General features: G+C 42.4%; 1 protein-coding gene across 5 annotated transcripts in view; it reads right to left on the bottom strand.

The window, feature by feature from the left end:
- Positions 1–616: 616 nt before the first annotated feature.
- Positions 617–25,013, bottom strand: part of ITPRID1 (ITPR interacting domain containing 1) — a 142,650-nt gene continuing 118,253 nt past the window's right edge. For 2 of the 5 annotated variants that reach the window (XM_030485146.1, XM_030485165.1), the window contains 6 exons: positions 11,098–11,183; positions 9,223–10,716; positions 5,491–5,618; positions 4,561–4,672; positions 3,546–3,899; positions 617–2,615 (listed from right to left, as the gene is read on the bottom strand). In XM_030485146.1, coding sequence (XP_030341006.1) covers positions 2,559–2,615; positions 3,546–3,899; positions 4,561–4,672; positions 5,491–5,618; positions 9,223–10,716; positions 11,098–11,183 — 2,231 coding nt within the window. In that variant the 3' untranslated portion in view covers positions 617–2,558. The remainder of the gene's footprint in view (positions 2,616–3,545; positions 3,900–4,560; positions 4,673–5,490; positions 5,619–9,222; positions 10,717–11,097; positions 11,184–25,013) is intronic. The other 3 variants (XM_030485155.1, XR_003991308.1, XM_030485178.1) reach the window with 3 other exon arrangements.

Raw genomic sequence — 25,013 nt, 5'->3', positions numbered from 1 at the left:
TGGAGAGCTGGAATTGGGAGGAAAACAGCCTTTTGCTCAAATACTTGCGTTTATTTTACTTTTTCTTTTCCTTTTTCTCTTTTTCTTTCTTTTTCTATCAGAAGTCCTGCAGTGTCACAGGGTCAGTTGTCTTCAGATTCCAAATTTGCAAACTGCCTAGTGCTAATGCTTTCTGCAAGTAATGTAGCCCCCCCCTCCCCTCTTACCCCTGCCTCAAGATATGACCCGCTGCCTTGTGAGCCTGCAAGCTAATTTGTATGGTTCTAGCTAGCTAGAGCAATTATGAGACTCAATCAGACATGTTAGTATTTCATTAATTCTGTGGAGTTATCATTAAGATTCCCACCATATTTGCTTACGACTGCCCTAAAGGGAAAGAAATTATAGTATTTAAAGGGTCGGTAGCACTGTGAGGCTAAGCGGGTACACAGCTGGCTATCACCAGTGCTACCTCTGGACTTTACTGATTGGAAAATTACTGCTTGTTTTCTTTTCTCTCCCATCTTCAACAGCAGCGTCATGAGGCTTTGCCCAGACATCCTTGTAGCACGCTCGGAGGAGTTACGAAGTGAAATATCACTCATTGTGCTCTAGGGTAAGTCAGAAGATTTTTCCCTTTCACATTGCTTAGGATGTTTTTTATTGCACAAGGTTACAGCTTAACTGTTAAAACAACATTGGGGGCCTGAAAGGTTATCTAGCTATAAATGCAAACAAGTTCACAGTAACAATATTTGTGGGTGTCTAAGTGTTGCATATGGGACAACGCTATCCCATCTGTGGCTTGCATGAACTGATTTTATAATTAAATTGAAATGAGGAATTGGACTGCACATACCAGTCTAGAGACCATTCAAAGTTGTTAGCAGGAGTCAGATTCAATCCTGGTTGAGAATACAAATGGCAGAATTCAAATGGCACGAGAGGTCCTGCATGATCTTTCTAATCAAGAACAGTTGCCACCTGCCAATGCCATCTTCAGGACACATGGACACAAGAAAGGCAGACAGTAGTTGCAGCACATACCTACAGAGCTTCTATGCATGACGCTGCACTTGCAAAAAATGTCTTGTTTCATGGGAAGAATCATAGCCATGGTATGGCTGAGGCAAGGAAGCTTCTTTGTCATCCTCTCTTCCAGGAGAGCTTCAGCACTGGCATCGCTGTATGTCATTCAACCATACTCTTTCCTTGCCTTCCTCCACAAACTGATGTACAACATCTACAAGCACAGTTCATAAGCCAGTGAAAAGTGCAAATATTAAGCCCTATTTATTGCTTGTTCCACCAAAACTTAGGTGAAGGATGTTTTGGTCCAGTTTGCATGCTGCCTGAAGATACCGTCACAATCACAAATCTTGACATATAAACTCTGAAACACTTGGTACGAGGAAGTTGTGTACAAATCCCATGCGGGGTCTCAAGGAAGGGGCAAATTTCAACCAGCAAAATTCATGGCCCAGCAGGCTGTGGAGGATCCTGTCAGTTGCTATGTTATGTACCTCTCTCCCCCAATCATTTTATTACCCTGAACATCTGTGGAAACGTGGAGGTGCAGGGAGCCTCGAGGCTGCTCAGCATGCTTGACTCCATTTTCTCCTTAAACATGTGCAAATGCTACTTCTATTTTCACCTTTGCAGAGCTGTGATTTGCAGCACCAAAGCCTAAATGACACCCAAGATCCCTCCAGAGCATTAAACGAACAAGCTAGTAGGACATCTCACAGTCTGGGAAGTGCTAAATTGAAAGCAGTAGTACAAACTACACTGCTTTGAAAATGAACCAGTTGAATTTCTTTGCTGTGATCCAAATCTGAGAAGTCTTTTCTCATGGCTTTTTCTGTGTGAATCCAGGCTCTGTGCACTCCCAGAAAATGGAAACAGAATTCTGATTCAAGGCTTCTAAAGTAGAAAATCATGTGTTTCTCATCTCGTTTTGGTTTCAACTGGATTTATACAAAGCAAATACGAAGAGGACAGCCAGGAGACTATCCACAGTAATATTTTGACAGAGTGGGTGTTTAACATGTGTCTTGTCAGTGAGCTGCTGATTTGATACTAACAGTAGATACAAGCCTCACAAAGTTAGTCAGGGGCAATCAGTAGCACGTTAAAAGCTAGAACATGACTAGGACTATACAAGGTAGTTTGGGCTTGAGGATTAATATTAGTTGAAGGACTGTGTTAAAATAACTGGCTATAAGGAGAATACTTTGTAGTGGTATCTCCTGGGCTGTCTGCAAGTTCTTCAGTTTCTTCTTAAAAATAAGCCCTCTTCCTGCTAAATGACTTCGCAGAGAACAGCCCTATCCTGTGTGATTGCAATTGGGCACATAGTAGGTTTCACAGTCATAGAATAGCAAAATACATCGTGCCTCTCTTTTAAACTTCCTTTAAAAATACCTGCTTTTCTGGCCAGTCATCTCATTGCAAATGAAACTGCTGTGATCAGAATGTTCTACAATGCAATGTTTGGTTCCTCTCTTTCTGTGTTATACCATGCATTTCAGGAAAACCATCGCATTTACTAGAAACATAATCCGTAAATCTGTCCTCCATCAGTCTTTTCCTTCTGCTGAGTCATTACCTAAAGAGTTTTGGAAAGATTTCTTCAACTGGAAAAAAAAAAAGGAAAGGAGTGTTATTTTCTTTGAATGACCAAGGCTAGTCCTTAAAGGAAATGGGTGTAAAAGATGACAAAAGATGATCTCAAACATTTCAATTCCTTGTTCCTCACTGTCTAGGGCTCTCACTCTTGGAATTCTGTGATAAAGAACTTGATTCTGCTTGATAATATCAGTGGTAATATTAACATAAATCAAGAAAATATTGTAAGACTATAATAAAGAGCATTCCCTCCCATGGTGTTTACATGAAGTTTATGCAGAATTTAACTCTTACTGTTAATTAAAGAGAATAGATCAATCCTTTAAAAATCCTTTAAGAAACGTCTAGGTGGAAGAGACCATTAAATGATAAGGCAGCTATCTAAGAGATTTTTGAGGCATATTTTATATTACAAAAGGCAGGCAAACAATTTTTTTATGGTTACATAGTGAGATGAGAACAGTCAGAAATGCTGACTTTGAATTTCTCCAGAAAAACAACAAATCTTCCAGTTCACTGCCTTTACTGCCCTTGTAAAACTGGGTAACTGTCTCTGCAATCCGAAGCCATAAATTACTGATTTCACGTGGTGGCAGAGGGTTGAATGTACTGATTAGTCAAACTGTTGGGTTCAAAATTCAAGCAAGCCAAATACCATCCACATATTTATATGTTCTTCTCTCTGAAGAATCTGGGTCATTGCCACAGCTTCCTGAGAAATATCAAAGCAGGTCCAGTTCCAGTTCTGGCTGTGTTGCCTATGCAGACTGAAAGTGCCCTGAAACACAGGCTCTATCCCTTCGGATGAATGCACAGCATAGCAGGAAAGGGTCCTGGTCTAGGCTGTGGCAATGGGACACAGAATAGTAAAATTGCATTGCAAGTCAGCGATCCCTTCCACTTAAAACCTTGAGTGTGAGCCTGAAACACCTCCTTACATTGTGTATAAATGCCTCAAAGTCCATTTTTGCTTGAGGAGTTCCTTTTATTTCCTTCGCACTGGTGGAGAGCTCCTGTGGGGCAGACTTGGCTGAATTTGGCTCAGGAGTTGTCCTGGCTGGAAACTGCATTGGGGGTGCCTCCAGCTGTAGGGCATAGAGTGAGCCTGTTGCTGTTGTGGTTTTGCTAGGAGCTCTTGAGAACACCATTTTTGAGCACGCCCTTCGAGGATGCTCAGTGTCAGCAGCATCTGGAAACATTTGTTTATTCCAGGCTTTTTTTTCTCCCTTCCAATCAGAGAGTCCGAGCTCGGAAAACAGATGGGATTGTTCTGCTAGTAATTGGTCCAGCTGCTGCAGAGAAAATAGAAGGAAAAGCATATTGCAGTAATAAAAATATAATAAAAGGAATCAAGCAGGATACACAAGCGTATACGAAGCATGCCTGCTTCTTCTGCTTGGTCCGAAGAAGACATGCAATATCTGGCAAATAAGATGTTGCCATAAAGAGGAAGAGAAAAGCTTAAAGGACACTTTATTCAAACAGATCGATCTGATTGCCTAATGGAAAATCTGCAAATGAACTTCAGTCTGTGGCCATTGCAATCTTGACCCTCTAACCTAAGCTTGTCAGGGAAGAATTGAAGACAAGTCCCCTGACCACCATTTCTTTACCTTTCCATATTGACCAGAGCACTGGACCCGAAAAGAGACAGACCAGTAACCATTTCTCAACAATTGTGCAGGCTGACTGCCTGTCACCTTATTCTAGCAACCAAGAGCAGACATTTTTATAAGTATTGTCACTGCTCCTTGGTAGTTGAGCTCAAGCAGCATAGCCAAGGAGAAAGAGAGTCAAAGATGTAAACTGAAGTCTGTTATTGGAAAGTTTCCTCTTTTTGGCAGTGAAAAGATTGTTCAGCTGTACCTCAGAGTTAGCACTTTGAACAATGAATAGCAGGACAGACTTTAAACTCTCCCCACACAACCCAGAGCAGTGGCTTTTTCAACGTACCATAAGGATGCTCTCCCTGACTTGGCAAGCTCGATCCCTCAGCTGAAATTCCAGCTCTGCAACCTCCTGACGAACAGCTCGCCGTAAGAGTTGCAGGTGTCTGGCTTCCTCCCTGTAGGGACAGCAGTGAAAACACACTTCTGTGAGCAGTGAAGACCCTCCTCTTCTTTAGCTCCAACATAATGTCTGTATCTCCCTCTGCTGCAGTCTTGCTTTTGCCCATGATCACAGGATACTTTACAAAACAACGAATAACAGCACTTCTCTGCTAGACTCTCATTTCTTTGATTATCTCTGTTGCAAGATAAAACACATTGTAGGTGCAGAGCCAGCTTGAGTCTGGGCAGGTTTATCACTTCTGATTTATCACCAGCACAAAGACTACATAAATGTCCAACCTTCAGGCAGCTCAAGACTGAAAGCCTCTTGTGACTATTTGTGAATCTGAGGCTTATTGGTAATCACTGTGAACTTGGGCTGAGTCCATGAAAAGCTAGTTCAAATTTTCCTCCATTGCCCCTGAATTGATCGTGAGCACTAAGTACATGGCCTAAAGGGACTGATTTGACAGACATCATCCCCACCTCCTTCCCTGGGACACCAAGCTCCAGCTGACTGAGATCTGTTCTTATGTTACTATTGCTATTAAAACACAGTATTTCCATGCTAAAAATCTAGCCTACATCTATGGAGCAATCTTCCCCTTCAGGATGCTTATGTTTAAGAGCCTTGAACAGTGCAGAGAGAAGCTCATTTTCCTCTGAGCAAAACCCACATCACAATACATTTCTTTTCCACTTGCAGGATGCCCACAGCTGCACCTCACTGACCAGAAGTGCTGTGGTACCACAAGTGACCAGTCATGTTGCATGCACCCATGGACTCTTCCTGGTGCTAGTTTTGGATTTAGGTGTGTTGGGCTGCCATTACCTTCCTTCATCTGGCATAGCACTGGAAAACAGCGCCTGCTGTTCAGTCAGGTGCTGTTCAATCTCATCCAGCTTCTCCTGGAAGTGCTGGCAGGAGCTCTTCATCACTTCTATCTCAGGGATGGTGCACTACACAGAAGCAAGAAGACACCCCACTTTACTACCTATCTTTGAGCACTTCCATATTGAGTGCATTTGAAGCTGACAGCGCAAACCTTATGGGTCCTCCTCTTACCTGCACAACAGGGACTCTGTGAGCAGCTGCCACAAAAGTCCAGATGGCACTTCAAGTGAGTTTGCTCTGGGTGCATCACTCACATCCCAGTCACCACCTTTTCCCCTAAAATATGCAGGATCAAGCTCTGGCACTACCTAAAGGTTTCATTTTTGCCAGTGAAGAGGAAAACACTTTGATCAAAGATCTGATGCAATGTGCCAAAATCTGATGTTATCACACTGTTGTCAGGCATTATATTTGAACAGGATGAGTTGCTATGAATTAATGATAGGTTAAATTACTGTCCACTGGACTGTTTTTAAAAAGAGAAAGAGGGAGAGGGGGAGAGAGGGAAGATAAATGAGAACTAAGAGAAGGAAAAGAGTCTTTCATGGTGGGTTCTGCCAAGCGTTACACTGACAATTTCTCATCTATTACCAGTTAGGAACCTAAAATTGGATTTATCTAACCAAGTGCAGATATTTACTGCAACGATATATCTGCAGGTACTGCAACAGAGCAATTGTTCTGATCCAAAAGTAGACACATGTAGTAGGTCAGAGGATCTATGCCATAAATGTGACCATTACTCTTCCTTGAGAAAAAGATATCTAGTATGATTGATCATCTACATCCACCCTGATGTGACTATCTACACCAGGAATGCCTCAAGGCAGGGGAGATAAATGAGCAGGAATGGCACATCAAAAAGTATAGGCAGATTTGCAAGTTACTACTTTGCAGCACAAAGGCTAATACAACGATAGCAGCCCTCTACTGACATCTAAATAAAACTGGAAACCATCAATGTCTGAGTTTCTAGCCACATTAAATCTTTTGCTTGACTTTTGACACATTGTCCAGGGCAGCAATGTAGACAGCATCATTCAAGTGATTTTGGAGACAACACTGTCTGCCTTCTGAAAACATGCTCCCCCTATTATGGTGAAACTGCAAGAAGGTGTTCAACATGTTCCCATCTTAGCAAATTTTGGTCTCTAGTAAGCCATGGGAAGACAATGTAGAATGCACTCCACTGCTGACCACTGTAACTGATAGAGAAAAAAGGTGTGTTTGCAAAGCATAGAAATGCCCAGTTTCTTTGGATTCCTGTAATCATATTCTTTGATGACATCTGTGTTTGTGCTTAAATGTGTCTCTCAGTCCCAGCAACACCTGAAACATGATGAAGCCCTCCCTGTTAGGGGATCAGCTTCAACCAGAGGGCTAAAGATGCTTCCCATGCATTTGAGAAACCTCATTCTTAATCTTCATTTCAATGCAGATGCTAGGTAGGCACACTCCTGACATGAGTGACCCAGAATAAACCATCCCATAGCAGCAAATGAAAAAATCTTGGCCCAACAGCCATGCATTTGCACCAGAAAGGGATAATTGGAGATCGATAGTAGTTTGATATGGCCAGTTGTGTGACTGCAGCAGACATGAACTCTCCATGTTCTCCATGTGGAGAACAACTGGTGCTTTTGATGCTGTGGGTCAGGGCAGCAATCACACCCCAGTGAGGCAGTTTGGTGTGTTAATGAACACCTACAGTATTGACTGATTGCCCACTTGCCCCCCCCCAAATATTAATCTTGATCCTCGGACAGTTTTGCTGTTCCTAGATGGAAGTGTGTGGGGTGCAGGTAAGCAGTACCCACATGATTTCTTCTACCCACTGCCAAATCTGAGTAGTGTGAGGACTTATAGCTATCAAAAAAGAGTTCCCAAGTAAGCTTGAAGAGCTCCCGTCCTTCAGGTCACTAGGAAGAAGTCAATGTACCACAGACAAATTCCTAAGTGGATCCTCAAGTCTAACAGAAATCTGGAAAGCACCAAGCAAAGGATCCAAAATGCACAATATGGGTAGGTTTGGTGAAAAGTCATGCTAGCCCTTATAGATGAGGTACAGGCAGCTCCCCTGGCACTGACTTTTTGAGCGTATTGCTGAGCACAAGTTCACATAGACTTCTTCAGAGCTCACATTCTGCAGGGATGGAGGGGGGACTAACTGTTCTAGAACTACCCTCATGCAAGACCTTGTTTAAGGTAATGTGCATGTAAGCAGCTTAAATCTACTCTCTAACAGCTGCTCTGTGGTGGTTGCATTCCCCATGCATGCCCTTGGTAAACAGGATGTAACCTGAGCAAACTTGTCTCAGTAAAAGATGTAGAAACTACCTCATCTGTAACGCAAAGTACTAGGTAGGCATGGATGTAATCTCTGCAGTGACTAATATTCAGCAAAGTCACCCATATATTGCACAGTGACCTGGATGCAGAGCCATATCCCTAAGAACAGATCATAGAATCACAGAACAGTGTAAGTTGGAAGTGACCTTAAAGCTCATCTAGTTCCAGCTCCCCCCTCCACACTTCCACCAGACCAGACTGGATAACAGTACAGTGCAGTTTGTTCCTTCCGCGTTCCCTGTCCACAGACTAGAGAAGACAAATCACAATTAGCCCTCACTAGAAGGCTGATAAAATAGTAGTGAATGAGAAAAAGCTTCCCAGTCCAGCATAAGGTACTGACTCACTGCCATCTTGTGGCAACAGCAAGACAGCTGACAACAGGCAGATTTTGCAATATACTGTTCAAAGACATTGCAGAATTATATATCCAATGATGTAGCAGCATAAAATTAATCAATTTCATTTTCTGGAACTTCTATATAATAATTTTCTTTTCCAACTTGTACAGCAGTTCAAGTTTCATGTCATTATGAAGAGCAAATAGAAGAGTTAAAACAAAAACGCCTGCAAACTAGCAGGAGGTATGCTGCTCCTTCCGCGTTTTCCTGAGGATGCAAAAGCTGCTCTTGACTTCCCTGCTTGCTTTCTTCCCCAACACGCCCCTGAGTCTTTCACAACTTTTGGGAATTCTCACCAATTCTAAACAAAGAAATAAAAAATCTGGTTGCTTTTTACCATTGGTATTTTTACTCTATTAATTTTAGTGGAACTTTAGATTTAATGCAAACTTCTTATTCTACCATGGTAAAATGGCTTGAGGGTCTGAGAGGTTGCAACTCTCACAAATTTGGCTTATGGTTTGTATCTGGGTGTTCACAGTAAGTCTTTAATAAACACTAAATAATACAACCTAAACGAGTTCTCATTTACTTAGAGGATTATACTAAATCATGTAACCTTGCATTTTCTGCAGTCCAGTAAGTTACTCAGTTGCTGTAAATCAGCTATCTCACAGGAACTCACTCTTATCTCCCAGTTCTTCATTTGACCTGTAAACTTTGTCACCCAGTTCATAGTAACCATTTTCAGATTGAACTAATGTACGTAACTTACTAAAAGAGGCAACACTGAAGGCACACAGATACACTTGCCACTTTTATCCAGAAAGGAGTGTTTCTTTCCTCATCCATTTTCCCAGTTACATTCCCAGGACATGTCTCAGTAAAGAAACAAGCATGGCAGGAGAGGAAGGAAAAAGGCAGCTTGTACATTTAGCTTGTGTGTCAGCTGTCCACGTGTGTGAAGAAAGCTACTTACTGGAGCAGGGTTATTCATTGCAGTGTCCTGTAGGAGCACCAGTGTCTTCAAGAGGGGCAGCTCAGCGGTGGCATGGTTTGAGCAGCAGCCCACAGGGCATCGGGGAGAGACAGCCATGGGAAAGGTCCATGGGCAGCAGCCATGGCAGCAGCAGCAGTGACAGCAGTGACTGCCCTGCACACCCCTGCTGTCAGAGGCTTCACTCCAGTAGTGTGATCTGTATTTGCCACAAACTATGCTGTCAAGAGAGGCTGATTTTGTCAGATGAGTATGGAGTGAACAAAGCAGTGGTGGCCACCTGGGTTTCCTGGCAGGGATGTCAGTTTGGCTGGAGGCTTCAGTGGTCTGTTTCACACGACCCTTCAAAGCTCCTGGGTCTGACCGTATGAGAGAAGCACCCTCAGAACAGCGCGCTAACATGTTGGAGAAGTCCACAGGATCTTCCCTAGCAAGGCACTCACTGAGAGGAGCATTTTGCCCCTTTGCTCTTGGAGTAAACTCCAACCTTGAAGACATCTGAACAGTAACAGATTTCAGGGGAGCAGAAGCCATTTCACTGTTTTGGAGAGTGTCTCCTTGTTCTGATTTGTTAGCATCTAACATCTCCCCTGTGCTACCAGTCTCTTGATCTTCAGATGAACTTAATCCAGGCCCTTCTGCTAGGCAGGAGGGATGCCTCTGAGATACTTGCAGAGAAGCCACACTGCTCCCACTTCGTGATGCTAAGTCCCACTGCAGAGTTTCTGGGACCCCCATTTTGGGGGAGCGTCTTGTATTTTTTGAATCACCGTCCATTTTGCACAACTTCTGCCTGTTTGTCACTTCATTTGCTGCAAGCAGGGTACCATCTTTGCTGGCAACTTCCATATCCCAACACAGTCCTTTAACGTGTCCTGTGCTGCCTCCGTGAGCACCTTCATTACATGCAACTCCAATGTCCTTTTCAGCCCAACACTTCTTAAATTCATCCTCACCTCTAATTTTGCTCTCATTGATGACTGCAGAGTTTATATCACTCATTTCAGTGAAGGTTACATTCGCATTTTTGTGTCCTTTACTAAAATATAAATGACAATCAAATTTGGAGGAGCTAGGACCCCCTTCATCCTGAGCATCACCCCGCAAACAAGGCCTATGCTCTTCTATGCAGCTCTCTTTCTCCAGTTGCTTTCTTTCAGTCTTCTCCTCTTTCTTGTCCTCGTCACACAACATTTCTTGGACAAAACTCTGTGGCTCAGCTTTACGTGCCTGATATGTGCCATTTTCTGCAGTCAGCAGTGGATGTGTCTCTTCTTCCTCGTTGCTGCATGCTTTCATTGATCCAGGTACTGTCACAATGCTCTCATAAGCTGTGATGAAGACCTCAGCAACACAATCATCTGGCTCTTGTTGAAAATCTTGATTTAACATAGGAAAAACTGTCCTATGTGACAGAGCTCTTTCTTGATTGTGGATATCAGAAATAAAATTTATCTTTCCTGACAAAGCAGGATTCTGAAGGGGGGGAAAACCAAAACAAAACAAGAGGAATTGAAATACTACATTTGTTCTATCACACTGGTTTGTCTATCACTATTTTGACCTGGGCACCCCAGGACATCTTTAAACACATCTTTAAATACTCAATGAAGCAAAGAATCAAAGATTCTTGTAATATTTCTTCCGTAACGGCTGTAGCTTTGAACAAATCTTGCATCAGTGTGGTGCACAAAGTTATGAGAAAGCTTCTCACCTTCTGAGGTTTTACAGGAGGATCAATTTGTTTTCATGAAGTTTTCACAACTCCATGAATTTTTATGTATTTATTTATTTGTTACTTGTGACAGGGTTACTGAACTTTCACAGACCTGCTGATGACTATTGCTCATCTCTTACTTGCAAACCTGCAGGTTCTGGCAGCTCTTCCATGAACCCACTGCTGTCTGACTGGCAGCTGCTTGTTCTTGTCACCATCACCTCTGCTGGGGAAAACAGAAGGATAAGAAAAATTACAAAGATGGACAGAAAGCAGTATTAGGCCAAAATGAAGGTGAAGTTGAGCAGGGGAACTTTAAACTGTCCATTTCTAGAAGTATTCTTGATCCTGGCCAGAAATCCGGAATATTGCTACAACCTCAAAAAAACCCCCAAACCAAAACGTGCTCAGGATGGATAGCTACTGCTGATGTTACTAAGCATTGACTTACTAGTGTAATCATCAACTACTGGTTTCAGATTTTGGTATATTCACACAACACACACAGTCTAAATAAGCTATGAAGCAGCTAACTGCTTGTTTTGCTAAAAAATGTTGACTTCTGATTGTTAGAACTGGCTCAGATCAAGTCTCATTCATACTAACATAGTTTTGGTGGCTTAAACCAGGTGACTCCTGTGGGCAAAAGGATCTGTCCCAGCCTTTCCCTACACCAGTTTATCTCTACTTTGAGGCAACATGTATCATCCTTGCTGGTTTTTGGTCTGAGGACAGGAAATCACAGTAACAGAGAAGATATAGACTTGCATGGCAAGACAAAAAGGCAAGAGGAAGATATTCTAGATTTACTAATCTAGTTTTCTAATCTAGCACCCATATCATCTGTCTAAATCAATTCTTACTCCAGCTTTTGCAATTAAATAAATTTTACACCAGTAACTGGCTGATTTAATGAATAAAAGGCAACCCTCTTTAAAAGTACAAATGCTTGAAATTAAACCCTCAGTTATTCTGTACATCCTGATACCTCTGAGCCCTTTGATAACTTGCACCTTCAGGTAACTTTCAACCTCAGATAATGCCCTCGTTCTCAGATAGCTGGCACAAAAACAGAGGTATAGTTGGGGGAGCAGGCTGAGGGAAAGGAAGGGATGGAGACAGACAATCTGGATACACTTCCTTTCTTGTTCCTTGCATATGTAACCACTACTGAATACTAGGGCTTTTTATCTTCTGATTGTATCCATGGAAAATGACAATTCACTGAACAGTTCTGAGACCTGAGTTATTAATTCCCATTTGTGTGAATTGGAAAATGCAAAAAGTCTGCAGTCTATAAATTATATTTTCTGCAGTCTACAAATTACATTTTCACACATTAACAGACTATGGTCTGATTAAATGTATCTTGGACACCACTTAATGAAAATCACACAATCTATTTGTAGGCAGCAACTGTAAAATCAAAACCAGCTATAATTTTATGGTTTTGAAATTAATTACTTGCATTGTTAGTCCTGGTATCATCTTCAGCACACCAGCCAGTCAGTCACTTTCTTATTTTGGATGAGAAATATGTGGTTACCATCTCACACATTACAAAATCTGCAGTGATGTTGCTGAAAATTGCCTGGTTTTGTGGGTGGTCTCAAAACTCATCCTTGCAGTTTCCCACAAACAATATCATGGTCCAGCTTCTCCCCAAGGGAGGCTGCTCTACAGATTCTCTAAACTTTTTTTAAAGCTGCTTCAATTACCCTTTGCATCTTTGCCAGCTGTTGCTTCCAGTGTGTTGGTCTGGCCTAGAGTTTTCCATACCTAAAAATGAAGAAAGGCTTAGGAAAAGATTTGAAAAGCTGAAATGCTTCAGCTGCTTTAGTTCCAACCAACCTGAGACTCAAACTATTTGAGTTTCAAAAACTCAGAATCCTACAACCCTAACAACTGACTTCAGGCTTTAAAATTTGCAGTTAGAAGACCACATTATCTGCTTATCTAGTGTTTTTAAGGTGCCTGTCTTTTCCTTAGACATGCAGGATACCAAAGTAGCTGGCATGTCACATGTAGGTGAAAAACCCTGTAGCTCTTGATAGCAGAGTAAGCGCAGCTAGAATTCATCTTCTGACCTGGTCAAAACCTGGCTGTAGCCAGGTTTGACCCATTTATGAAGTCAAATGTGGTGCATCTGTTCAAACAACAGTGCAACCTTCCCACCTACATTTATATTCAGGTACTAGCTAGAGAACTACCCAAAACATGTAACAGTGGACTAAGGGCTAATCTTTAGGTACAAGGTGAGACATTCAAGACTGAATGAAATGTCTGCAGACCAAGTTAATATCGCTGCAGTTAGGCTACAGAAAGACCTTCATGTATCTCCATGGACTTGCCCTGGAAGGAAGTGTGAGGTGTGCTTTGCTACCATGGCTCTCATTGATTAAACATTGCAAGGTATCTAGATAAATCAGGGTTCAAACCCCTCTGAAAGGCTGTCTGTGTGTATATTTAAAAATGGCAGTATAATAAGACCTAATGACCATTCTGAGCACAAATCCAGTTTCTAAAATTTTTGCATTAACAAAACAGAAACTTAAAAGTATAGAAGGCAAACCATGTTAAGCACAGTTCACCTGTGCTTGTTACTGTGATTTCCTGCCCTTAGACCAAGTAATCACCTTCATCTGCACTAGGCATCTGATTTGCACCTACCTACGCATTAGATGTATAATGACCTAATACCCCTAGAGTAAAAGCTTAAATTCCACATACAGTCAATGCAAACTGATGTCTCTGAGGGTCTGAGATGCATTTCCTTTCCAAACACATTCAGATGCCTAATTTAATCATTACATCCCACACTGACTTGCAAGATCCTACCCAGTATGCCAAGCTCTGTTGAAGGTAGGCAGGTGAGGTTAAGGGTTTTTGAAAGACGAGATTTTTCTCTGACTCTGTAACACTTCATTCAAGCCAGCCACAATTCCCTTGATTTCAGTGGAAGCCTGAATTTTAAAGAAGACTCAGTAAAAATGAACACAGGCCTCCAATTCAAGGTGGGTAAAAAGCTATGAAGAGATTGCCAAAGTGCTCTCACAAGGACTTCAAGCTGAAGAATGTGGCCCTGGGAGAGATGTGGAGCAGGGCTGCCCTGGGAAGGCAGGTCTCAGTGCAGGGGCTCTGCCCAAACCAGATTAAACATGATAGCCTTTTCAGTTTGAGGCAGCTTGCTTCCAACCTATGTAAATATAGTCTGGTTTAATGTCTGTATACCAGAGCCAAGTAATGTTTGCATAATGGCGGGCATTTGCATAGTGGGGAAACTGTGTTTTGGGTGTGGAGTGGGCCAATCGATCACTTCATTTCCTCTTAGTGTCCCTAACAGCAGTTAAGTGACACTTCAAATTAGACCGTGCCTGATGAGGAATCGAGTCTCCCTCTTTGTGAATTTTTCAGCAACGTTAATAGCTTGCCAATGGTAATACTCCAGTTTTATTTGGCAGGCTGTAATCCCCAGAGAGGATACATGTATCCTGAGTTTCTAGCAGGAGACTGACTCTTTGCAGGGGTCCAAAGCAGGTCTTTGCTATGTGTCCTAGGACAAATTTCTCTATCTACTAGGTATCTGAAAATGTCCAGACTGGATGCTGGTGGTGATTTGTCCCAGAATAGACTAGCATCTAACGCCCTTTCAGCAGTGGCCAAGGACACCTTTAGGGTCACTGCTTCTTCACAGTAACAATTCCTCATGTTTAAATGAACTAAAGCCTTCTAGCAACTGGAATATTGTCTTTAGGAGGGATACAAGTTGGCAAAAAATATGGGAGGCGGGGAGGTCAGCAAAATTTACATAGTTTATTTTGACATTTTTAAATGCTCTCACCTTTCTCTTTCAAATTAACTGTTTTCTTTTGTTTTCCTGAAACTTTTTTTTTTTTATTTGAAGAATGGTGCAAAAAAAAAAGGGCTAAATCACCTGAACATTAAGCAAAACATGTCTCTGTTTCTAGTCTACCCAAACTGCATTTTTGCCCCGACCATTTGGTTCAGCCACTGAACCTAAGTATCTATTATTCATGTAGCTCTACTCAGTTCTCCTGGTGTGTAGAGACACCCAAACCTGTAGAGGTTCTGCAAATACATGCAGAGCATCACGCCAAGGAAAGATAAAGTATGTTTGGAGAAGAAGTAAAGACGCAGACCAGTATTCAACTATGAACTAAAAATTACAACTCTGGGCCCTGTGCGGAGAATACATCTGGCTATGCTGGAAAGAGGAAACCTGAGGATTGCCCCAGAAGATCTTGGTGAGGAAAACCTTGGCTCTTCGCCTTTCTGTGCTAATTGAACTGGGATAGTTTAGCTCCTGCATCCCGTTTCTGTTCTGCCTGAATTTTAAATAAAAATAGGTTAGAAGAACTTACTAATCAGGTTTCTGCTTCATTTTGTATCGTATAAGAAAGTACATGCCTTCCAAACCCCAAAGCTCCCACAGCTTTCCAGCCCTTGACTTGATCAACCCAATTTCATTAAGAGACATTTTCTCTCCCCTTATTTGCATGCAGATACAGTGGCTCCCATTTTCAACAGCCTTCATTGCAGGAACTTTCTGAAACTATCAGGCTCCTAGGTTTACTATTAATGAAAGAATATTCCCCAATTAGTAATAAAATCAGTGCTGGAGTACAGTTCTGCATTCCTCTGAAGACTCCACAGCTGGTTTTCGGTGGACTTGGCTGCAAATAACACAACCTCTTCCTAGTTTCCAGCCTGGAGAATACTTGCAAACTGCACAAGATATCATGAGAGCTACTACACTGCTTGTATATAATAGCACATTTTTTTACATGCCTTTTGAATCACATTAACACTGATGAATGTACTTCAATATTTGTTTTTGACATCATTTGAACACGTGAGGAAGCACAGGCACAGAAACTTCAAAGGCAAGAGCATTTGTGCGAATATGAACTTTAAATTCACAAATGAAAATCTGGACTGCTCATCCTGTCACAGGAAAAAGCAGAATGGCCAATTGCAACCTAGCAACGCTGCTCAAATTTTAGATATTTTTAAATCTGCTACATACACGGGACTAAACAATGCACCAAAGCCACAATTTAGTCAGTTGTTTTGTAAAAGAAAAGGAAGCTTGAAGGATTTAGAACATGTCTTTTCCTCTTTGTTCCATTAGCAAAGGCATTTTGCAGCCTCTCTCACACAAAACTCTCCAGGCATTAACTTCATTACTGCTTAAACACTTGGGCTAAATTCAGCAGGGGAACTAGGCTCAGGCTTAAACCAATGCGCAATATTCCCACACCCAGAGTTAAGTGGAGACGTAAATATCTCACTGATTTTGCCTTCAGAAACATATCCATTCAACAACAGTTGAATTCATTAGTAGTCAAATTCAGTAAGAGGTGGGGTGAATGAAGATCACACCATGTCCACAGAAGTGCCAGAACTGAATAGATGTTTTATTATATCCTGGATGGTTTGGATTTTTGCTTCTCAAACACAGGCATCACGTACTAGAAGTGCTTGGTCCACCAAAGCTGCTCAGCACTATGGCTCTAGTGGCAGCAAGTAGAAGATGTGAAGGTTCTGATTCTCCACCACAAAGCAAAAAAATCAAGAATTTCTGTCTTACATGACAAAAAGGGACTTTCAACAATGCATTTTCAAACAGTACTTTCAAAACAGAAATGGGCTCATTTCGAGTGGTTGACTGGATCCATCTCATTTAGAGGTTTCACTCTTATCTCCCCCTGCTCTGCAAATTGGTAAATCCATAAGTTATCCTTAACAACACTGTCTTGCCTATAGCACCATACAAAATGATGTTGCAGGACAAGCTGGCTATGTTCTAGAGGAATACGTCAGCTGCATAGCACACAGATGGTCCAGTCCTATGATGGCAGAGCTGCTGCAGCTAACTCCCCTCTCCTGCTGCTCAAAGAATAGACACAACCAATTTTTAAGTATCACACTCCACAATATGGCTATTAAGAGCTAATAAAACTCCACTGAAAGTGTGTATTCTGCATAAGCCTTTTTTCAGTGCTGTTAACCGGAACAGTGGGCTTCCTGAAGTTCACTCAACCTGATGCACTGGAAAAAATTATTTTGTACAATTGTCAGCATTTTGGGGGAAAGAAATGTTATTCATATCAGTTCCCATGTGTGTGGAAAAACTTGATCCTATGTAAGTGTCCCATGAAATCTGTTCATTCCCAACATACTATACTGTCTTCCCTTAATCTAAGAAGTAGCTCCCCCATAGGCAACTGCACTAATTATTGACTGTGGACTATGAACGTAGTTATAGTACTTTTGTACTATGTACTTTTGTACCACTGATGTCTGAAAAGGAAAATTCAAGTCTTTTTTTCTTATATCCCTGTCCAACTTCTGTAATCTTGATCCACTTTCCACATTGCAGAAATGGTGAACAAGCAAACTAAGGTGAGAAAGATTTACTTTATTTTCTACCCAAAAGCAATAAACGATTCTATAACCTGCCCATAAGAGAGATCAGTCCGGAAATGCTTGCGACTGGAGCTGGGCTGCAGCACTGACCCCATTCTGTACAGCTGTTATCTGAGTTTTATGCTGCATTTCAGCAGAACAACCACCAGATGGCAGCAGCACATAAACCACAAATCGTGTTTCCAAAGGAGCAGAAATTAGATAAACCATCTTATTCTAACAGTCATATTATTTTAAAGCAAATAATACACCCCAAAATGCATTTGATGCAGCAAAGGCTCCTATTCTTATTCATAACCAAGCATAGCTATGAAATTTGTCTGCCCTCTGCTCCCTTTGAATTGAAGGGGAATTTCACTTCAATCATCTTATTCAGTGTGACTGGCTGAAAATATGCCTTTAAAAATCTCTACACAAAGCAATTTCTATTATTAATTGTGCCCCGCCATGCTGATAAGTTCTATATGGATGGGACAGGAGAACAGTCTATGCCCAGAAGAGCTTACAAGGTGAACAAAACCTATCTCTTCTTGAAGGTATTTCCTTCTGCTTGTCAAAAACCAGTTCCCCCAGCTCTCACCCAGTCTGCAATGTTCTCCCATCACCTTTGGGTACCACCACTGGCATATGTAGGACTTCAGCTATACTTTTGTTTCTGTGGGTGTGAAGCCAGACTCATTGCAAACAAGCAGTGGAAAGCCCTGCAGTCCCCATGACTGCAACCACTTCAGGTGGGACATGAGTGCACATATGCTGCACCCTGAGGAGGTGAGACAGTGCCAGGAGGGATGAAAGGTGGTGGTCACATGTGACATGTGACAAGTGACATGTGACATGTGACAAGTGACATGTGACATGTGACATCTACTGATATCTTGCTTCATCTCCACGCTCATCCTGCAGTTCTTTACATGGTTATCGCTGGGGTCTGGCTGTCACAGTCATCATTAGCAGGAGACACGTGCGTAGCTCCAGGGGCACTGGAGTGCAGACACTGTGCTCCACATTCTCGCCCAGGGCCTGGCTCCCCACGGAGCTATGGGTGCCTAAATCCCCCTGGAAGGGTATTGGCCTAGATGCTCTCCAGATAGCAGTCATAAGCACTTGTAGGAACCAGGTCACAGAGCATTAAAGACACAAACTGTGCTGGCCCAGAATATGACAGACATTAGCTAGGTAGCAAATCTGCATCTATCGTCAGAGCATTCAGCTTCAGCCCTCCTCCAGAACACCCGAGGAAAAAAGCAGTTTTGCACCAAGTTCTAGCCAAGTTTTTGGCTTAAGATTCAGTGTAGAGTGTGGTTATGTCTAGCATGCTCGTGGCACAGCAGAGCCGTCAAGCAGAGCACAGCAGCCTGGAGCGCTGCCCAGGTTGCAAAACCTGTCTGAAAAGCAGGGTGAGAGGGTACACTGTCAGCTCCCCGATGCTGTGGCTAGACAGCCACTGGTACCCGCACTACATGCTAGGATGGTTTAAAGCTGGTGCACATATTTACTGATTTAAAACTAGCTTCAATACATCTGCTGTGCACTACAGTCAGAACCGCGACAGCAGGTATAAATATACTCCTTTGTGAAATGCCTGAGGCTGGTGGGTGGGTTGGTTGGCGCTCTCACTCTTTCACATCACAGGTTGTCCCGAGCTCTTGTGTAGAAGGAAGCTTTGGAGAAGCACTGAATTAGCTGTAATATTCCGTAAAGTGACTCATTAAAGAAAAATGAAACAAATTAATTTTTTCTTAATGTTCCTCTCCTCCCTACTCAAATCAGAGATGAATATGGGCAAAGGAAGAAGCATGTTCTCTACCTTGTACATCACTGAAAAGGATGTAATTCCCTGCACCAGTGAATCACACCATGTATCTCTAGAGAGGGTCAGAACTGACGTATGTGGGCACTAGTGGCAGAGGTTCCCTATCCGGAAGTCTCCACCTTTGCCCCTTTCAAGAATACCCTCAGTACAATTTGGTCCACAGCTCTGTAAACTTCCTTTAATAGGGTCGTCGTTGCTTCAGAAAGCATTTAATGTAGCTGGGGAGGGAGGTCATGTCAGGTTTTGCAATATAGATCAACATCGTGAATCTCCCACGCTGTTGCTGAGAGTGGCAGACGTATCCCTGCAAACTGCCATGCTCGGAGCAAGGCAGCTGCCTTCCCCGCAAGTCAGAGCTTCCCGTCATCTCCTGCCTGTCCTACAAAAGAACACACTGCCCTAGAAATGGTAAAAGTATAAATGAGTAATCTAAGGGCTGAATTTGACAGGAAAAGAGAGAACACTGTAGGCAATTCTCTGTGATAAATGATGTTTCTGCAGTCTGGGAGGTTAGGAGTAGTGACGAATCTAGTCAAAACCTGAGATTGCAGTCACTTTGACAATGGTCTTTTATCTTCCCTCAGCTGATGAAACAGCTTCAAACTTTGCCAGGTCCTCCTCCTACTTTTCCTTGAGAGTCAGTATCACTTCCATCTTATTTCAACTGAGCTTCAGCCAACTGTCATTAATTCAGATTCGTGCTGCTGCCAAATGTCGGGAGAGACGGGTGATGGTTGTGTCTGCTTCTGATGAAAATGAGAGGTAGAGCTGAATGTCATCAGCCTACACTGTAGATCACGTTACATCACAACTTCTCCCAGTAGCAGCTGCACAGAGATAATGAATAAAAAATAAGTGATTGCAGGGAGCCTTGTAGGCCTTTCTGCAACTGAGAGCACCTCACAAAAGGGAGGATGGCTTCCAGCAGTGCTTACAGAGATCCTGAAGGAAAATGAGTGAAAAATCCCTATGTTTTTGCTAGGTCCTGCAACTTCTGCCTGGTCAACAGCGCCCAAAGGAGGCCAGAACAGCTATCTGGCTTCTTTGTAGAAATCAACAGTCAATTATAATAGCTCTATTCAAACTGTGAGCAGGATATCTAAGAGCATCAGGCTTCGTAAGCTTTCCTCTCTTTGTCAGTGATACTTTCTCAAGGAGAAAACATACAACGGTTTGGGTTGGAAGGGACCTTAAAGCTCATCTAGTTCCAACTCCCTGCCACGGGCAGGGACACCTTCCACTGCAGCACGTTGCTCCAAGCCCCTGTGTCCAACCTGGCCTTGAACACTGCCAGGGATGGGGCAGCCACAGCTACAGCCAGTAGCTGACAAGTATGTAGAAGATCTGTGGAATAGGAATAGGAATCATGTTTCTCACCTATAAATAAATTGGAGTTCTCCAGAACATAAAAATACAACCAGGATAACACCAAATGTCCCCTTCTCGTGAGTGTCACTGACAGTGAGGTGAATCAACCCTCTCATAGCAGCCACGGCAAAGCAATGAGGTGCTGTCAGAAAAAATATGTATGTTCTCACAAAGCTGCCTCAAAGCCTGAGCTGGATGTGGGGTTGGGATTATGCATTTTGCAGCAAGGTTCAAAGAGTCAAGCTGTCAACCAGAACAACTAATATAGCAACATGGAGATCTGTGACTGCACAGGCAAGGCTCTGATCCTCCCATGTTGAGGGCATGGGAAGAAAAGGCAGAGGAAGAAATATTATAAAAGACCTTTCAAGATCTCAGCACAACTTTAGCACAACCAGATTTCGTTTCAGTATGTTTCTTGTCTAAGAGGCTATCACTGTTACTCTAAACCAATGTCTCTTAAGTATTTGGTTGTCCTCCTGGATACCTAAGTTATTTTATGATTTTTTTACCTCCTACAACTTAAACAACAGCAGGTTTTATAACCCTCACTAGGCCATCTTCCATAAGTACACAGTATATGCATATCCTTTCCCACTAGGATGAATCAGCCTGCTGCAGTAGGACCTAAAGTATGATACGTACATGCAATGAAATGTTGTGAATGTGCAATGACTTTTAGGAATGTACTCACTGAGAATCATACAACCCCCCAAAGCTCTTGGGTTGGATGCTTAGACCTGAGGATTGCAGGCAGGGTGTTCTTGTACCACCACCCAGCAGGGTGTCTTTGCTGTCCATCTGGTTTCTGTAGTGGTGAACATGGCATCACCACCTCCATTGCTGAACTTAGACATATGCAAGTGTGTGAGATACACCAAGGAGGACTGTGACAAAGTGAAACAGCCAGGGCATTCTCAAGAGCTGCAGAAGTAAGTTGTATTTCTAGGAGGACTCCTCTGAAGGAACCAGACAACTCAGGATGTTTCTGGATGGGGAAAAGACCCAAGAAGGTTTGATGACTCATCATTTCACAACTTAGCTTTTCACTGTTCTTTCTCCCAGTCTCTGCTCATTCCTGGGACCACAGGACTTTCCCTCCAGACTTCTTCAGGATAAAAAAATGCATTAAAATGATACAGCTTCCTCTCACTTGCAGATCCCTTCTGTAAGAAACAGGAAAGAATAAGAAGACGTTTCCATGGTTCATGTGCAGAAGATGGGAAAAATGTGGGCTGCAACATCATAAAACAAAGGAAGGCAACCCAAAGCAGCTAAAGAAAGTGGAAGTCTCCTTTGTGCCATGTTACCTGCAGAAAATAAAACTGTTGCAAAGAGGGATCTATCTATTATAGGTCTATAATTCATCATGTTTTATGAAGAGAAAACTCATATTTGGAGACTGTATGTGATCATTAACCAATGCCAAAGTTTAACACAAATGTCAGGCAGTCTCAACACAAGAGCAGTTGTAGAATATTGTTGTTAAGACTCTGATTGCAGCTTTAGCAAGTCTTCCTTTTGGCCATCTCTTTGCCTTTTGATTTCTGTTAATCTGTACTTAAAACTAAAAGTCACTGTGTCACACATAAAGTGTTGTGTAGGCACTACAGCAATTACAAAATATGGAATAGCTGTTCACTTCTTAATTCTGAAACTGGAGCGAGGTACATGGAAAACCCTGTACTCTTTGAAGCATAGGAAATAGATGTGCCTTTTCTTCTTGCACTTCTAAAGATATTGTTCTTTCAGTTGCAGGCAAACGTTACAATAGATAATGGATAATAAACTGGATTCACATTCTTGGCACTCTGTCAATTAAAAGAAATACCAATTGCATCCTGCAAATATTCCCATGGTGCCAAACCATCAGAGGAGTTGGTGAGTAGGAGGAGTGAAGGTGTGATAATTGAAAGAATTGCTACTTGAGAAGTCACAGGAGCTAATGTGTTAGCTCAGCATGCGGGCAAGCTAGGACGTTCCCAGCTGCTGCAAAAACTGGGTGGATGCGATCCCTGGCACCACTCGTTGGGACAAGATGAATCACAAGTGCTTCGGTAGCGAGCTACCATGTCACAGTGAGCCAGATGGAGGTGGTTACTTCCCTGATTGATTGCCTCTTGGGCTACCAAGGGCTTTTCCAGCAGGCTAATGCCTTTCTGTTGGCACTCAGGGAGTGGTGCGTCCGCTTGGGTCAGCGCCGTGCAGGAATTCCTGCCTTTTGGGTGTGTGGCTGTCCCACAGATGGAGAGGGAAGTAAATAAGGAGAAAGGGGGAGCAGATGACTCCAATGCACACCGAAATAGCACCGTCTTCTGATGCCTCCCTAATAGGCGTTGCTGCTAATGAATTTTCTGGCACGTGCTGAGTTAATGGGGGTGAGCAACACTGAAACATCCTTTAGTTAAACCCAGTGCTTTACAAAGTCTAATTGAAAAAGCAAGGAGCAGTAGGGGTGGGGTGGGGGAGAACAAGGCAGAAGAGGGGGCAGAGGGAGAGAACAGCTTTATTTTTCAAGAGCTGAATATGAAATCCTGCAACAGATGAGTTTACATGCAAGCCTGCACCTCATCAGGGCAAAGACACAGTGAGTGGAGTCAAGCAATTTTCCTCTGCACACATCATCCCCAGCCCCTTACCCTGCCCAGCCAGCTTTCTCAACTGTGAGCTTTAGAATATAAACAGCCAATAAGTAAGGACAATAACTGTAGTTCCTGCTGAGAGCTAACTCTGCCTGTCATGCATTTGCTGGGTCCTAATACAGGACAGTGAATAAAGCTTCATTACAGAACAATGGAGTTAGCTGCCAGAGCCTACAGATTTGAATAAACAACAAATAAGCAACATCTGCTCCAGCATATGTGTATGGTAAAAAAAAAAGTCACAAAATAAAAGAATTTGTAAATGCCAAAAGCAACACTAAACTGCCAGTGCTACTGTAGAGTGAATTTTTAATTGCACATGCATACAGGCAGGCTGTGGGTATTAGTCTCACATATGTCTGGTTGCTGCCAACCTGGGAGTATAGATGAATTTAATTAAATAAGGATTATCCCTTCTCCCCAGTACAATTACTTATTTATAACAATGATAAAATTGCCTAATAAAAAAGATTGTAATATTTTTTAAAACGGAGCTAGAAAACACTCTGCTTTCCCTGTAAGTCATTCAGGGATGTTTGGGGGTTTGAGCGTCTTTTAAAATTAAGTCTCAGCATTCTGCCAAGAGAGAGGGGAAAAAAAGCCTTATCATAAAGCCTACTGCAGTTAAACAGCCAGAATCTACATTATGGAGAAATATAAAGAAGACACACAGCAGCCAGGGAATTGGCTTTCATGGGGAGTGTAGAAAATTAAGCAATTGGACTAAAATTGAGGCCAGGCTACAGAGCCAAGGGACAATACCACTGGGAAAAACGCTTCCATAAGTCACTCGTCTCTAATATGCTCCATCTAGGCAAAGCAGTCTGTTCCTATCGATCTCTATTTCTTCTCACAGGGGGCACCTCACACTTTCCTGCTCAGGTGAGCTCCCATTTCAGCAGGGTCACGTCAGGCTCTCACATCTTTGTCATCACTCACACCCTTTCCTGCAGAGCCCGCAACCAAATGGGAGTGGGCCCTTACGGTATCAGGCACTGCATAAGCCTTGAAAAATAGGCAGCCTGTGCCCAAGGGAATGTGGAGGCCAAATCTAAATTCAGGCATGCTCTCCTGGGAGCTGAAGTTTGCCTTGTACAGGCTTCTGATGGACTCTGTTTCCCACTCACGCCTATTTTGAGGACCCCTGCTTATGGGTCTGAGACACATTCTGCTGAATTTGGTAGGAACCTTCTTAAGAGCGAGGTATTGTTCACTACTGACAATATCACATTCACAAATGGCAATTTTTAGACTGTTTCCATGATGCAGAGCAAGTTGAAGTTGCAGCAAAACTCCCGTGGGTATGAAGGGGGGCACCATTTAAGAGCAGTGGGAAAAAGAGAAAGAATATGAAAAAAAGCCTGTAAAAACCAGGCTGAAATCTCCACTTCAAATTTAGGCCAAGCATTAATGACACTAAAACAACAAAGAAAGAGAGAGAGGGGGAGAAAGAAATATTCCAGTGTTAAAGAAAAACTCTGAAATAGTATTATGGTTCTGCAAAGGCGTAAACCTTACAGAAGTTCAGTTGACTTGTATGATTTTGATTGATCATTTACCTGGATTACAGTCTTACCAGAATTAAAACCAAATAATTACTTTCTGTGTTTTCTGACATGAAATTACTGTTAAATACGTGCTTATTCCTGTGTCTTAAAAGAGTATTCAGGGCATAAACTTATTTTTTAATCCTTACATTGTGATCGATATACCTATACAATCTGTTAAAACCTTTAACTAATGCCCTTCATCATTAAATAGCACAACCATGTTTTAGAGATGG

Source organism: Strigops habroptila, chromosome 1 (assembly GCF_004027225.2).
Source record: "Strigops habroptila isolate Jane chromosome 1, bStrHab1.2.pri, whole genome shotgun sequence".
NCBI lineage: Eukaryota > Metazoa > Chordata > Aves > Psittaciformes > Psittacidae > Strigops > Strigops habroptila.
Note: the sequence above shows the minus strand (reverse complement) of the source record. Positions and strands in the feature narration are given on the sequence as shown.